This window comes from Ailuropoda melanoleuca, chromosome 16 (assembly GCF_002007445.2).
Source record: "Ailuropoda melanoleuca isolate Jingjing chromosome 16, ASM200744v2, whole genome shotgun sequence".
NCBI classification, from domain to species: Eukaryota; Metazoa; Chordata; class Mammalia; order Carnivora; family Ursidae; genus Ailuropoda; species Ailuropoda melanoleuca.
Genome location: NC_048233.1, coordinates 77,670,474 through 77,684,829, shown reverse-complemented (window position 1 = coordinate 77,684,829; position 14,356 = coordinate 77,670,474). Strand labels below are relative to the sequence as shown.

The window sequence follows — 14,356 nt, the reverse complement described above, 5'->3', positions numbered from 1 at the left end:
TTATTTATTTATTTGACAGAGATAGAGACAGCCAGCGAGAGAGGGAACACAAGCAGGGGGAGTGGGAGAGGAAGAAGCAGGCTCATAGCAGAGGAGCCTGATGTGGGGCTCGATCCCGTAACGCCGGGATCACGCCCTGAGCTGAAGGCAGACGCTTAACCGCTGTGCCACCCAGGCGCCCCGCCCTGGCGATTTTAAATCCTATGCATCTCCATATAAATTCTGATATCAACTTAAATATTTAAAAATACTATTGAGGTTGTTACTGTGTTCAATCTGCAGGATAATTTAGAAACAACTGACTTTATCATAGCATTTATTTCTTCCAACAAATGGAGATGGTATAATGCTACATCTATGTTTTTTTTATAACTCAGGAATGTTTTTGTGGTTTCTAGCAACAAATTCATGCAAATCATTTATTAGATTTTCCCTGAATTTTCCCCTATGATATGGATTTTTTTCCTCGTGTTATTGGTAGTTAAAAATTTTATTTTTACTTATGTTTTGCTAGTATATGGCAAAATAATTGATCTTTTATATGGAAACCTTATTTGTACAAGCCTTGAAAATTTTCCTTATTATTCTTAGTATTTCAGCTTGAAGATTCTTTTGAATTTTTAATGTATACCCAATTATGCCACTTAAAATCATAAAACTTTAATTTATGCTTTCCTAAGCACGCACATATTCACCTATGATAATTTCACAGAATACTGCCCATCCCATGAGAGCCACAGTACAAGGCTAAAACAATGTTAGTTGTAGTGTACTTTGGGTAACACATCATTTACCGAATTTTACTTATTTTTATATTTTAAAAGGTTTTTTATTTATTCATTTCAGAGAGAGAGAGCAAAAGTGAGAGCAAGAGTAAGTGAGAGCAGGGGGGAAGGTCACAGGGAGAAGGAGAAGCTGACTCCCTGCTGAGCAGGGTGCTGGGGCCATGGGGCTCCATCCCCGAACTCCAGGCTAGGGTCATGACCTGAGCCAAACACAGACACTTAACCAACTGAGCCACCCAGGAGCCCCTCATTTATTGAATTTTAAATAGAATACAGGCGTACCTCTTTTATTGTGCCTCCCTTTGTTGCACTTTGCAAATAGTGTGCTTTGTTGTTGTTGGGTTTTGTTTTTTTTGTTTTTTTTTGCTTTTATTTGTTTATTTAAATAAGTTGGAGGCTCTGAACTTCAGTGGAGGAAGTAATTGCCGATGTGGTAGAAATAGCAAGAGAACTAGAATCCGATGTAGGCCCTGAAGGTGGCTGAGTTGCTGTCATCTCATGAGAAAATGTTAATGGATGGGGAATGGCTTCTGATGGATGAGCGAGCAAAGACAATGGTTTCTTGAGATAGAATTTACCCCTGCTGAAGGTACCGTGAGTTTGTTGCAGTGACGACAATGGATTTAGAGTATTCCGTACACTTAGGGCTAAAGCAGCAGCAGGCTTTGAGAGGATTGACTCCACTTTGGAAAGAAGTTCTACTCTGGTTGAAATGCTATCAAACAGCATCACCTGCTATGGAGAAATTATTCATGAAAGGAAGAGTTAGTTGATGCGGCAAACTTCACTGTTGTCTTACTTTAAGGAATTGCCATGGCTGCCCCTACAATCTGCAATCACCATTCTGACCTGTGAGCAGCCACGGACTGCTCATGCCAGGGCAAAAAGGTTATGAGTGGCTAAAGGCTCCGATGACAGCTGGCATTTTTAAGCAGTAAAAAAATTTTTTTAATTAAAGTATAATACATACTGTGTTTTTAAGCATAGCACTATAACACACTTAACAGATTACACTATGAACATAACTTTTAAACATGTTGGGAAACAAAAAATTCATTTAACTTGCTTCATTGCAATATCTGCTTCATTGTGGTGGTCTGGAACCAAACCTGTGATATCTCTGAGGCATGCTTGTATTTTTTTTTTTTAAGACTTTCTTTATTTGACAGAGAGAGCATGAGAGACAGCACAAGCAGGCGAAGCTGCAGAGGGAGAGGGAGACGTGGGGCTTGATCCCAGGACCCTGGGATCATGACCTGAGCCGAAGGCAGATGCTTAACCAAGTGAGCCATCTAGCCGCTCCGGTATGCCTGTATTTGTATACATTCTCCCCTAACTCTGAAGGGCATTTCTGACCTCTTTGTTCCTCAAGCTATAGATCATGGGATTCAGCATGGGTATACCAAAGTGTAGAATAAGGAGGCCGTTTTACCAGTATCAGAGGAATCACTAGATTTGGGCGCCACAAACATAAAGGATAGAGTGCCAGAGAATATGGCCATCACTGTCAGGTGTCATCCATAGGTGGAGAAAGCCTTGGGCCTGCCTTCTGCAGAGTTCATCTTGAGCACGGCAACAGGGACCCGCACGTAAGACATGGGACTATCAGAAGAGATGACACCAAATTTAAAGCTGAAAAGATCAGAATTATGAATTTAATTTCATGTGTGCCTGAGCAGAGCAAAGCTATCAATGTAGAACATTACGGTCAAAATGCCCTAATGATGTTCTGGCTACCAAATGATGGACAGCAAAGCTCTGCCCCCTCCTGCTACCTAACACCACTTTCTACACTGAATTAAGTGACAATGAGCATATTCTGCAATGAAAGATCAATAAAATATGCATTTAAATACATGTACTTAAATATCAGTGTAATCTTCAAGGGGCAATAAAGAGAGTTTTAGAAAAAGCTATTAAAGAAGTGGAAAAGACACCTTAATTTTAAGCAAAATACATGTTACTTCATAATTTTGCAATTCTTCTTCTTTGACTAAATTTGTATTTGTATATATTTTAATCTTAGTTCCAATCGCCATTAGATGTGCATTTAGTCATTCAAGGGACAATCTGATGGCATTTCAGAGACTCTTCCAAGGCTTGTAGGTAAGAAAATGGGCAGTCCTCTTACTAATCAGACTTTATGGTGTGGTGGAGACATAGCAATGCTGTGATTGTTTATTTTTGCCTCACCTACAACTGAAAGTGGTGATTTGCAAAGGACATTGGTACATCTGGGAAACACAAGGCGTATTGGAAACAGGTATATTGTGTTATAAACATATTGAGATAATTCTTTTACTTGAGAAGTAGCTGGACAACATTACGGAAATGTTATTCTTGAGGTTAATAATTCCTAAAAACATCCAATTAACTACATATAACGATATCATATTTGACATTTTGTAAAGGTCCAAATGAAATAAAATAATCATGAAACACTTAACGTCTTGGGTGAGAGTTTTCTTAACAAAACTCCCTTTTCAGGGATTGCATTTTTTTTATTATTCAGAGAGTATAAACTTGCTGCATCATAGCAAATGTCTGTAATTATAGACATTTTAATTAAATTATAATAAAATCTTTACAACCTTGCATTCACCCAGAAAATTCGGTTATCAAAGCAGATAATTAAAGAGATGGCTACATCACTAAGGGGGTATCAGACCCTAACAGGGTCCTGAAGAGTCACTGGTCTGAGTTAGTCACAGAGACAGGTGCAGTCCCTCACTTTTGAGGGGGTATCTCTCTGTGCTCCCATGTGGTCCTGACACAAACCAGTGAAAAGGATTTATTGGTGTATTTTTTCCTTTGAGGCTCGCTCTGAGGAGAAATGATACAAATCCATTATGCCTAAAGCATTCAAAAGCATCAAAGGCAGTCGTGGTATATCTGTTAATTATACAGGACATCCTTATATTCCACTACAAATAATGTTCTGTTAGATACCTTCCCACCAGTGTCTCCTCGTTAAGTCTTTCTACTCTAACCAGTGATCTGGAATCAAAACATTGTATCTGTAGGGAAGGTATTGGCATTATTCTCACAACCCTTGACTGTCTCCTTTTAATACAGTGGCTTTTTTAGGACTTTATTCCTGGGGATATAATGGTGTTTGAATGATGCTTACTGCATCATTAAAAAATGTACAAGTAATAATAGCATATGTGTACAGCTGTTTTCCCCTTTTTTGTGGTATTTTAAACTTATTATTGAAGTATAATATACATACTAACAAACGCATACATCATACATTTTTACAAATCCAACACAACTATGTAATCAGAATCAAGATTAAACTGCTCTGACAATAACAAAAATAAAACATTATCAGGACCCCAGAAGAGTCCTTCATTCTCCTATCACTCACACACACACACACACACACACACACACACACAACCATTATTCTGCCTTCTAAAAGCATAAATTTTCACCTAGTTTTGTTATTTCATATGAAGAAATACTGTGAATGTTTTGTTTGTTTGTTGTCTTTGGTGTTTTTTGGTCTGGCTTCTTCCAGTTAATATTTGTTATAGGTAGTTCTAGATTGCTCATTCTCATGTCTGTGTACAATGCCATTTTATGAATATACGACAAATTAGTTATTCATAATGCTATCATTGAATATTAGAATTGGCTTATGACCAGTGATATAAACATTCCATTCCATCTGATGTTTTGATGAACTTATAACTTTCTTTTTCACACCTTTGGTTTTTTAAGAAACAATAAAATTTGGATTTTTGCCATGTATTTATGAAAGAGAATCATTTATACTTTATAAAAAAATTGTCCTAATACACAGAAACATTTCCTGAAAATGGTAATTAAAAATAACTCATCCCACATCCTTCACAACCACAGCAATATTTACTCTAGATTGGCTCCACCTGGAATGTGTTTCTATCAGATAAGTCCTTCAACTGAAATTGTTGAGTTGTAGGATATACATAATCAGCATTAGTAAATAGTGCATAGGGAGTTTCCAGAGTGCTTGTATCAATGCACACTCCTACCAGCAGTGCAAATAGTTATGGTTGCTCAACATCCGTGTCAAGACTTAGTATTTTCCATCATTTTCTTTCCACCTTTATATATAGGTGTATGGGGATCATCATGGTTTTAGCTTGTATCATTCTAATGCTGAATGAAATTGAGAACCTTTTCATATGTTTAAAGCCCATTTAGATATTTTCTTTTGAAAGATGGTGTTAAGGTCTTTTGCCACCTTTGTATTGTATTTCATGTCAACTATTTATGGATTTGTAAGCGTTACTTTTGTATTTTGCACGAGTCCCTTGTCAGCTCTTCCTCTGATTCTGCAGGTCTGATTAAGCTATCCTCTTCCACTACGAGAGTTTCCTTTTCACACTATTAATTATGATGAACAGAATTTCCCTATAAAGTTCAATTAATCATTTTAAATCTTAGATAGCTATCGTTTTGTGTGTTCTGTTTAAAATGTTGTACATATATCTATATCACAAAGATGTCCCAAGTATGATTTCCTTTCAAATGTTGTTTGCTTTCACATTCAGATCTTTAATCAAAGTAGAAATGATTCTGTAGAGGGCCTCAGTATGTGTCCAGATTCTTTTTTTTTTTTTCTCAAGATAAATAAGAAATTACCTAAGAGCATTTATTGAAAAGATCATTCTTTCTCTTTTCAGAAAATACTGATGCATCTATCATATGCTAGCTGACAATGATTGTGTGGGTTGTTTCTGAAGTCACCATTCTATTTCATTGATTAGTTAGTCTGATTTCTGGAAAATGTTTTCATTCTTTATTTTTTTTTATTGAAGTGCAGTTGACACACACTATTACGTTAGCTTTGCATGTACGGCATAGTAAATCAACATGTTTATACCCTAGGTTTTGCTCAGTGCAAGTGTAGCTGTCACCTGTCACCGTACAATGCTATTAAAATACCATCAACTATATTCCCTGTGCTGTACCTTTTATTTATACAGCTTACTCATTACAAAACTGGAAGTCTGTATCTTCCACTCCCCCTCACCCATTTTTCCCATCCCTGTATTGCCCTCCCCCCGGCAGCCATAAGTTTGTCCTCAGTATTTACGTGTCTGTTTCTGCTTTTTCTTTGTTTGTTTGATTTGTTTTTTACATTCCATATATAAGTGATTTCATATAGTATTTGTATTTCTCTGTCTGATTTGTTTCACTTTCCATGATACCCTCTATGCCCATCCATGTTGTCACAAATGACAGAGCTCCTTCTTTTTAATGGCCGAATACTATTCCATTGTATATATACATTCCACATGTTTATCCATTCATCTATCAATGGCTACTTGGGCTGCTTCTGTATCTTAGCTACTGTAAATAATCTTGCAATGAGCATAAAAGTTCATATATCTTTTTGAATTCATGTTTTCATGTTCTTTGGGAAAATACCCAGTAGTGAAATTACTGGATCATATGGTATTTCTATCTTTAAATTTTTAGAGGAAGCTCCATACTATTTTTACAGTGGCTATGCCAGTTAGGGCAATGTTGTCTTAATTACTATAGCTTGTAATAGGTCACGAAATCTGGAGGTGTAACTCCTAAAACTTTATTCTCTTTCTACAAGACTGTTTTTAATTTTTTGGCATTTTGCCTCTCCTACTAAATTTTACAATCAGCTTCCATCATTCTAAAAGATAGAAGAAAAAACAAGAATGAAGAAAGAAAGGAAGAGTTATTTACAAAAAATTAAAATAATTTTTAAAATAATTTTTTAAAAATCTAGCTTTATTAAAGAATTGTTATCTGTTTTAGAATATGTCTGTGTTCTTTCTTCTTCTAAGATATTCTGGATCCTTTGACAAAGAATTTGTATGGCACATGACACATTTATGTCTTCTATTCAAAAATGTTTTTACAGTTTCTAGCAAGAAAATTATGCAAATCCTTCATTACAATTTTCTCTAAGTATTATAGCTTTTATTTCCATATGATAGCTTAAAATTATATTTTTGCCTGGTTTTTGCTAGCATGTAGGAAAAAAACTGATCTTTCCTATGCTGAACTTACACGCACTAATCTTGCTAAAATCACTTACTGTTTCTAATGTTTCAGCATGAAGAGTTGTTTTGAATTTTTAATGTGCACAATCAGGCTTTCTGAAAATAATCACACATCTCTTTCTGCCTTCCCAAGTATATACAGGTATACATATTATTACTGAACGGAATCTGAGATGCCAACACCACAAGAGGATAAAGTTAAAGTATCATAAAGCAGATATTGGCTGTTCATTGATGTGTATATTCCCCCCACAAAGAACAGTAAGCGCCATCTTACCTACGACATATGCCAGTGGGATGGGAATATTTATTTAATATTAAATGAAAGGCACAAAAACACCTTTAAAAAAAGATTAAGAGGGGATGTATTATAAACAAAACAAAACTTGTCTTCAATTGTCACCCAAGTACTTGGCAATGTGAGAACAGTGGTCTGGTTATCAGTTTCTTGCACTGACCAAAGTTGATAACAGAAGGATACCTGTAAGTTGAAAACAGGAAAACAGGAAAAACATTTCTAGTTTTCTATGACTTTTACACATTGCTGCTTTCTAAGGCCTGTGACATAAACTAAACAGTAGTCTATTACCTAATTTATTGTTTACATAGTCTATACTGAATTCTACATAGGCAGTTTCTGCCAATTTTTCCATATTCTATGCAGGGCACCTTTTACCTCTTTGTTCCTCAAGCTGTAGATCATGGGATTCAGCATGGGTATAATCAAAGTGTAAAATACAGAGGCAATTTTATCAGTATCAAAGGAATGATTGGTTTGGGGTTGCAAATACATGAAGAATAGTGTTGTGTATAATACAAGGACCACTGTCAGGTGAGAGCCACAGGTGGAGAAGGTCTTGTGCCTGCCTTTGGCAGAGTTCATCCTGAGGATGGCCATAAGGATGAGGATGTAGGACACAAGCACTATCACAAGGGAGGAAACCAAATTGAATGCTGAAAAGATCAGTATGATCAACTCAATGTCACGTGAACTTGAGCACAGCAAAGTTAACAAGGGAAGACTGTCACAGTAAAAATGTCTAATGACATTATGGCCACAGAAGGATGACATAAACATCTTTTTGGTGATTATCACAGAGAGAAAAGCACTGTAGACATAAGGGACTGCAACCAGCACCCAGCACACCCTTTGTGACATAACAATCCTGTAGAGCAGAGGGTTACAGATGGCCACATAGCGGTCATAGGCCATTGCCGACAGAATGAAAAGCTCACTGATGATGAACAAGATGAAGAAAGCCAGCTGTGTAGCACACCAGTTATAGGGGATTGTATTTTGGTTAGCTACTAAATTTACCAGCATTTTGGGTCCCACGGCTGTTGAATAACCAAGATCAGTGAAAGCCAGGTGTCTGAGGAAGAAGTACATGGGTGTTTGGAGCCTGGGGTCCACCTTGGTGAGGATGATCATGCCCAGGTTGCCCACCACTGAGACTGTGTAGATGATGAGGAAGAGCCCAAAGAAGGGAGCCTGTAGCTCAGGACGGTCTGCGAGTCCCATTAGGATGAACTCTGTTAGCACTGTTAGATTTTGTTTGTTCATCCAGGCTGTTAAGGAAAATTGCTGTGGGAACAACCATCACAAGAGTCATTGGGTTTCAGGAGACAACATCTGTTGACATTTTAAGAGACAAAGACGTTACAGGTAAGATAAATCCAATTTTTCAGATGGGTTAATTTAAAATGAGACTGACCTCCATCATTGAGCGTGGAACCAAATTTAAAAAGTGTTACAACTTTAGGTATATGGTAGCCATTTTATTTTTTGTGCCAGATGCTGGCTGGGAATATTGATATATTTTTAAATGTTTTACACTTAAAATACCTATAGTTGGTTAAACATATCATAATTTAGAAGGAATTATATTAAAATAACAACCTTCTGCTTCTTGCTTTTTCACCTTTAGTCCCAACCACCAAGTGAACCATGATTAGCTCATGTAATAGACTTTGGTTTGCATTTCTCATAATTGTGCGTAACTAACGGTATTCCCATTCCACTACCCATTTATTTAAATGTATTCTCATTCCACTATGCTTTCATGAGTTTAAATATTACTTAATTATTTTTGTGATGATACACAATTCAGCTACCTTGCAGACGTTCCCAACATGCCCACTCCAATGCACATGACTAAATTTTATTTTTTCTAGAATAGTGTATCTGAGTATTTACCACTTTGCTGTGGATTTTTCAGCTTCTGATCTGTGATATGTGGCACACTAAGTAAGGCCTGCATCTACAATTATTCAATGTGAAAAATAAGAATTATCTAACATTCCTCCCTTTGCTTTGACCTTAGCACTAATATTTCTGAAATGATGGGTTTAATTGCATGGTTGTATTTTCTAACACATTTTAAGACAAGTAAAAATTATTAGAATGTATTTGTTAATGTACCACCTAAAATCATCCAATAAACTCTATAAATACATTTAACCAAAAAAAAAAAAAAAGAAATATCACTGTAAAGTAGGGGATCCTATCTCAAATGTCTTAGATGCTGGCAAATTATATTGCATGAGGTACATAAATGAAAGACAGAGTAATAGAGAACAAGGGGAAAGAGATATGGCATGATTCATCATAAGTACATTTCATTTGTTTAAATGACATGGACCAAGACAAATGATTATTTGATCTAAATAAAACCAACTGGATATGGCATGGAGAGAAAGGGAGTACATTTACTATATTTTACTTTGATTACTATTCTTACACCTTTGTATCATATTTCATCAAGTCTACATAAATGTTTTGTGTTAATACATTTTATTTAAGGTTTGCCCCTCATTGACCTCTACTTTTCTAACTCCTTTCTCCTTCAGATTTTTTTTTTTTTTAAAGGCAGGTGCTTCCAAACTTTCATAGAAAATAAAAATCAGGGATGCCTGGGTGGCTTGGTTAAGCAGCTGCCTTTCGCTCAAGTCATAATCCCAGGTTCCTGGGATCAAGTCCCACATCAAGATCCTTGCTCAGTGGAGAGCTTGCTTCTCCCTCTGCCTGCCTGCTGCTTCCCCTGCTTGTGTTCTCTTTCTGACAAATAAATAAAATCTTAAAAAAAATCATCCATACATTTTACTAACTATTCCAGAGTGAAAAAATGTGAACCCCACTGCAACTCTTCCTTAGAAGACAAAATCATGATTTAAAAAAGAAGGATATAAGCCTGGGTGGCTCAGCCTGGGGTTCTGGGATTAAGCCCCACGTCAGGTTCCCTGCTTTGCAGAGTTGCTTCTCCCTCTCCCTCTGCCTGCTGCTCTGCCTACTTGTGCTCTCTCCCTAGCTCTCTGTCAAATAAATAAATAATTCTTTAAAAAAATTAAAATAAAAAGGTCATAATAATAAAACAGATTCACAATATATTCGGGCTTATAATTTCATATATATATTTTTTCATATATATATGTATCCCATAAACAATATTAATATATCATTGATATCAAATTTAAAAGAGTATGAGAATTACAGGACAGTTGTCTAAGCTGTGTTGATCACTTGTTTATCTGGATGGTTTAATTTTGGAAAATCTATAATTAGAATTCATATTATCACAGTGAATTAGAAAAAAATGAACATTTGAACAGATGAAGAATTAATACCATTTAGAAAGGACAAAAGCTATAAACATTAAGAATAAAAGGGAAATGCCATGATAATAGAATATCTAATAAAAACTACACTGTACCTACTTTCAAAAAGTGTAAAGTCAAAACTTTTTTGAGAAATTTTATAGAAGTCCTAAACAAATTGGTAGAAATATTGTGTTCCCAGATACCACTATTTAGTGTTATAAAATGTCAATTTGTTCAAATTAGTCTTAATTGCACAATACCTTTATAATCAAAATCTCATTAAGGGAATGCGTAGAAATTGACACATTAAAATGTATTTTAAAAATGCAAATTATAGTTAAGAGACTCCTAACTGTATATAGGAAACAAACTGTGGGTTGCTGGAATGGAGGTGGGTGAGGGGATGGTGTCACCGGGTGATGGACATTAAGGAGGGCATGTGATGTAATGAGCACTGGGTATTACATGCAACTGACGGACCACTAAACTCTACCTCTGAAACTAATAATATACCATGTGTTCATTAATTGAATTTAAATAAAATAATTTTAAAAAAGAAAAAAATGCAAATTATTAAAAATTACATAGACACTTTTGAAAAGACCAATGCTACCAGATAATAAATCGTAGAAAGCTGTATTTATTGAGACAATATGGAAGACTTACACCAATGGAACAGAACAGAGACCTCAGGAAAAGACCCATAAATGTATAGCGCTGTGGTGTATGACAGAAGTGGCATGTTAAGACAGGCATGCAAAAATGCTCAATTCAATGGAGCTGGGGAAAGAGATTATCACTATAGAGGGTGATGAAATTGGATGTTAGTTCATCCATATAAAACTCAACCATAGAGTAATAAAGGACTTGATGTCATAAGAAAATATTAAACTGTTTTAACCATAAAAACTAGAACCTCTGGATGCCCTTAAATAAACAGAAATTTCCAAAAAATGGAATAGAAATTCAATATTAATTTAACAGATAAAACTACTTTATAGAATTTGCTCTACCCAAAAATCTATTTGAATTAACAAAATGTTTACAGCAAAGCAATAACAAACATTCATTAGCAGCAACCAAACAAATGACAAAGTCTAATGCCTTAAACTACAAAAATTATATCCAAAGAAAGGACTATTCCATGGCAGTTTGTACACTTTGGTAAACCTCTTCATCCCAACATCCACTTTATTGCGATTTTACAAATCCCTGGAGTTCTTCTGAAACTCAATTGAGTGAATATTTATGTGGCCTTCCTCCCACCAGTGCTACCCAAGCACTGCCTAGAAAGAAACAAGGAAATTGAGCATCAAACCTGACACTTTTCAGATGGAAGCAGAAATTCCAGAGCTGTACCAGGACCTGGGGGATGGACATGGTGCCCCACGATGTCCTCTTGTGCAAATGCAAACACTCGATCTCAACTCAATGTTCTATAACATTTTGTAAATAACCTCAACTGAGGTAAATGGGTTGGTCAAATCGAGAACACTGCACTCCCATTAAAAAGAGGGAGAAAGACAGAGAGGGAAAGAAAGGAGAGAGGACCATTCTAAATTGAGTTACCAAAATGCTTACTCCCGCTTCACCATGTTTATTGTCTAGAATCTCAATATAAATGTAGAAATGACAACAATAGAAATGAGGACCCTTACCACCATACTCATAGTGGTAAACATGTATCATTACCCCAGAAAACCTAGCTATGAAAAGAGATGATTAATATGCATAATGTACTGAGTCTGGCTTTGGTGACTATACTCATAACTGTCATTTAAATGGAAGACAGGTGTCAAAAATCATCCCTGCAGCTAATCTAGTAACCAATATAATCAGTGCCATCTATTCACCTTAAATGAAGACTGTCTTCTTGCTGTCCTGTGTGATTATTAGACTGACTGCTGTCAGAAGAATTTATGAGCATCTCCTCCCTTTGAGACACTCCCCTGGGAGCTTGAGGTTATTCCCAAAGTATCTGAGAACAGAAAATGATGCCACTGATCTTTGCTAATTATTCAGAGTAACTTTGATTCCCCTGTTGAGGAAATGTTTTTTTATATATACAAGTCAACTGCTTTCTTTAGTTGTTATTTTTGTTGCATTCACTCAAAATCTGGATTTAAATAGATCATTTCTCTGTTATACAGTATAATCATCTATAAATTACATAAACTTTCAGCATTTTCCACAATGGTCTCTTCCATGTTTTATATCTGAGGATTAAGACAAAAAAAAAAACCTATTTGCACGTGACCTATAGTGTGTTAAAAATTAAGGAATATTTTCATTAACTGCAAAAAAGTTCAGAAGGAATAAAAATTAATAATGTGTGTAATGTTATTTTTCTTCTCCTTCTTCTCCTTCTTCTTCCTTAAGGGACTAAACTGAGTTAATGAACTCTAACACTGCATCCCATTTGCCTGCTCATCCAAATTCACCAATATTTCAGTTTCCTTTCCCTACACAGTTACTTCCTCCACCAAAATTGAGAAATGTTCTTAAAAAGGATCGCAGCTTTATAAAGTGAATATAATGTATGTTTTAAGGTGCACACACATGTTGCTATATAACATTTTACTTCAAGATTCTCACTCAACTATATGTTTTTGAATTTTATTGATTTTCCACTTATATGCCAATATTTTGCTGGCCTCTGTTTAAAAAAAAATGGCTGCAATCTCTCTCTACGCCCAATCACTGTTGGTTTGGTGCCACAGTAACAGGCATTCAGTTAGCTCCCAACTTCTGGCTTCTACATGCATGACCACAATTAACTACTTTGTGTGTGTGGTTCCCACATGTATGAACATGTCATTAAATCTCCTGGGGCCCTGTTTTGGGATAAAATGAGCACATTTACTTTATTTACATAAGAATGGATCCGTACCAAGATTTCTTTTATCCACATGCATTCCGCAATCCGTACACAGCATTTCATACCCTGGGCATCCCACTTACGAATATGTGCCTCCTGAACGAATGGTAAACTTTGCTGGAAATAATTAAATCAGATAAACTTTATAGAGTTAATATTGTTTTCCTTGATTTAACACATTATTTTTAAAAGAAATCCAAATATTCGTCTGGATTTGAAATGGAAAAATGCACTAAGTATAATCCATGTCAACAAAGAAGTTCAGAAATAATAACAGAGACAGATACACATTAATTTTAATGCAATGTTACTACTTGAATATCTATGACAGTGACAATGCTGATGAAGTAGTTGTTGAGGCGACAAAACACTGACTCATGCCTCATAGCCCCGTGGGGGCAGGGAGACCTCCAAATCCTGCTTTTCCTCCTGGGCACCTGGCCAGCTGACTTCTTCTTTTTTTTTTTTAATGATTTTTTATTATATTATGTTAATCACCATACAGTACATCCCCGGATTCCGATGTAAAGTTCGATGCTTCATTAGTTGAGTATAACACCCAGTGCACCATGCAATACGTGCCCTCCTTACTACCCATCACCAGCCTATCCCATTCCCCCACCCCCTCCCCTCTGAAGTCCTCAGTTTGTTTCTCATAGTCCATAGTCTCTCATGTTTCATTCCCCCTTCTGATTACCCCCTTTTCTTTATCCCTTTCTTCCCCTACCGATCATCCTAGTTCTTATGTTCCATAGATGAGAGAAATCATAGGATAATTGTCTTTCTCTGCTTGACTTATTTCACTTAGCATTATCTGCTCCAGTGCCGTCCATGTTGCAGCAAATGTTGAGAATTCGTTCTTTCTTATAGATGAGTAATATTCCATTGTATATATGGACCACAGCTGACTTCTCATCCTCCTGGCAGGTGTGGAGAAGTGGCTGAGCTGTAGCCTGACTCTCTATGGAGGCACAGCCCCTCCCTGAGTACCACCATTCTCCATCCCTGCTGTGCGCTGGTCCTGAGAGCCTCCCACACTTCCTTCTGTTTCGGAGTTTATA

General features: G+C 36.2%; 1 protein-coding gene across 1 annotated transcript; it reads right to left on the bottom strand.

The window, feature by feature from the left end:
* Positions 1 to 7,442: 7,442 nt before the first annotated feature.
* Positions 7,443 to 8,384, bottom strand: LOC100468022 (olfactory receptor 8K3-like). Its single transcript, XM_034646497.1, has one exon. The coding sequence runs from the start codon at positions 8,382 to 8,384 to the stop codon at positions 7,443 to 7,445; it is 942 nt and encodes a 313-aa protein (XP_034502388.1).
* Positions 8,385 to 14,356: the final 5,972 nt, after the last annotated feature.

Coding starts and splice junctions, on each gene's coding strand:
- LOC100468022 (XM_034646497.1), bottom strand. CDS start 8,384: ATGAACAAACAAAATCTAACAGTGCTAACAGAGTTCATCCTAATGGGA.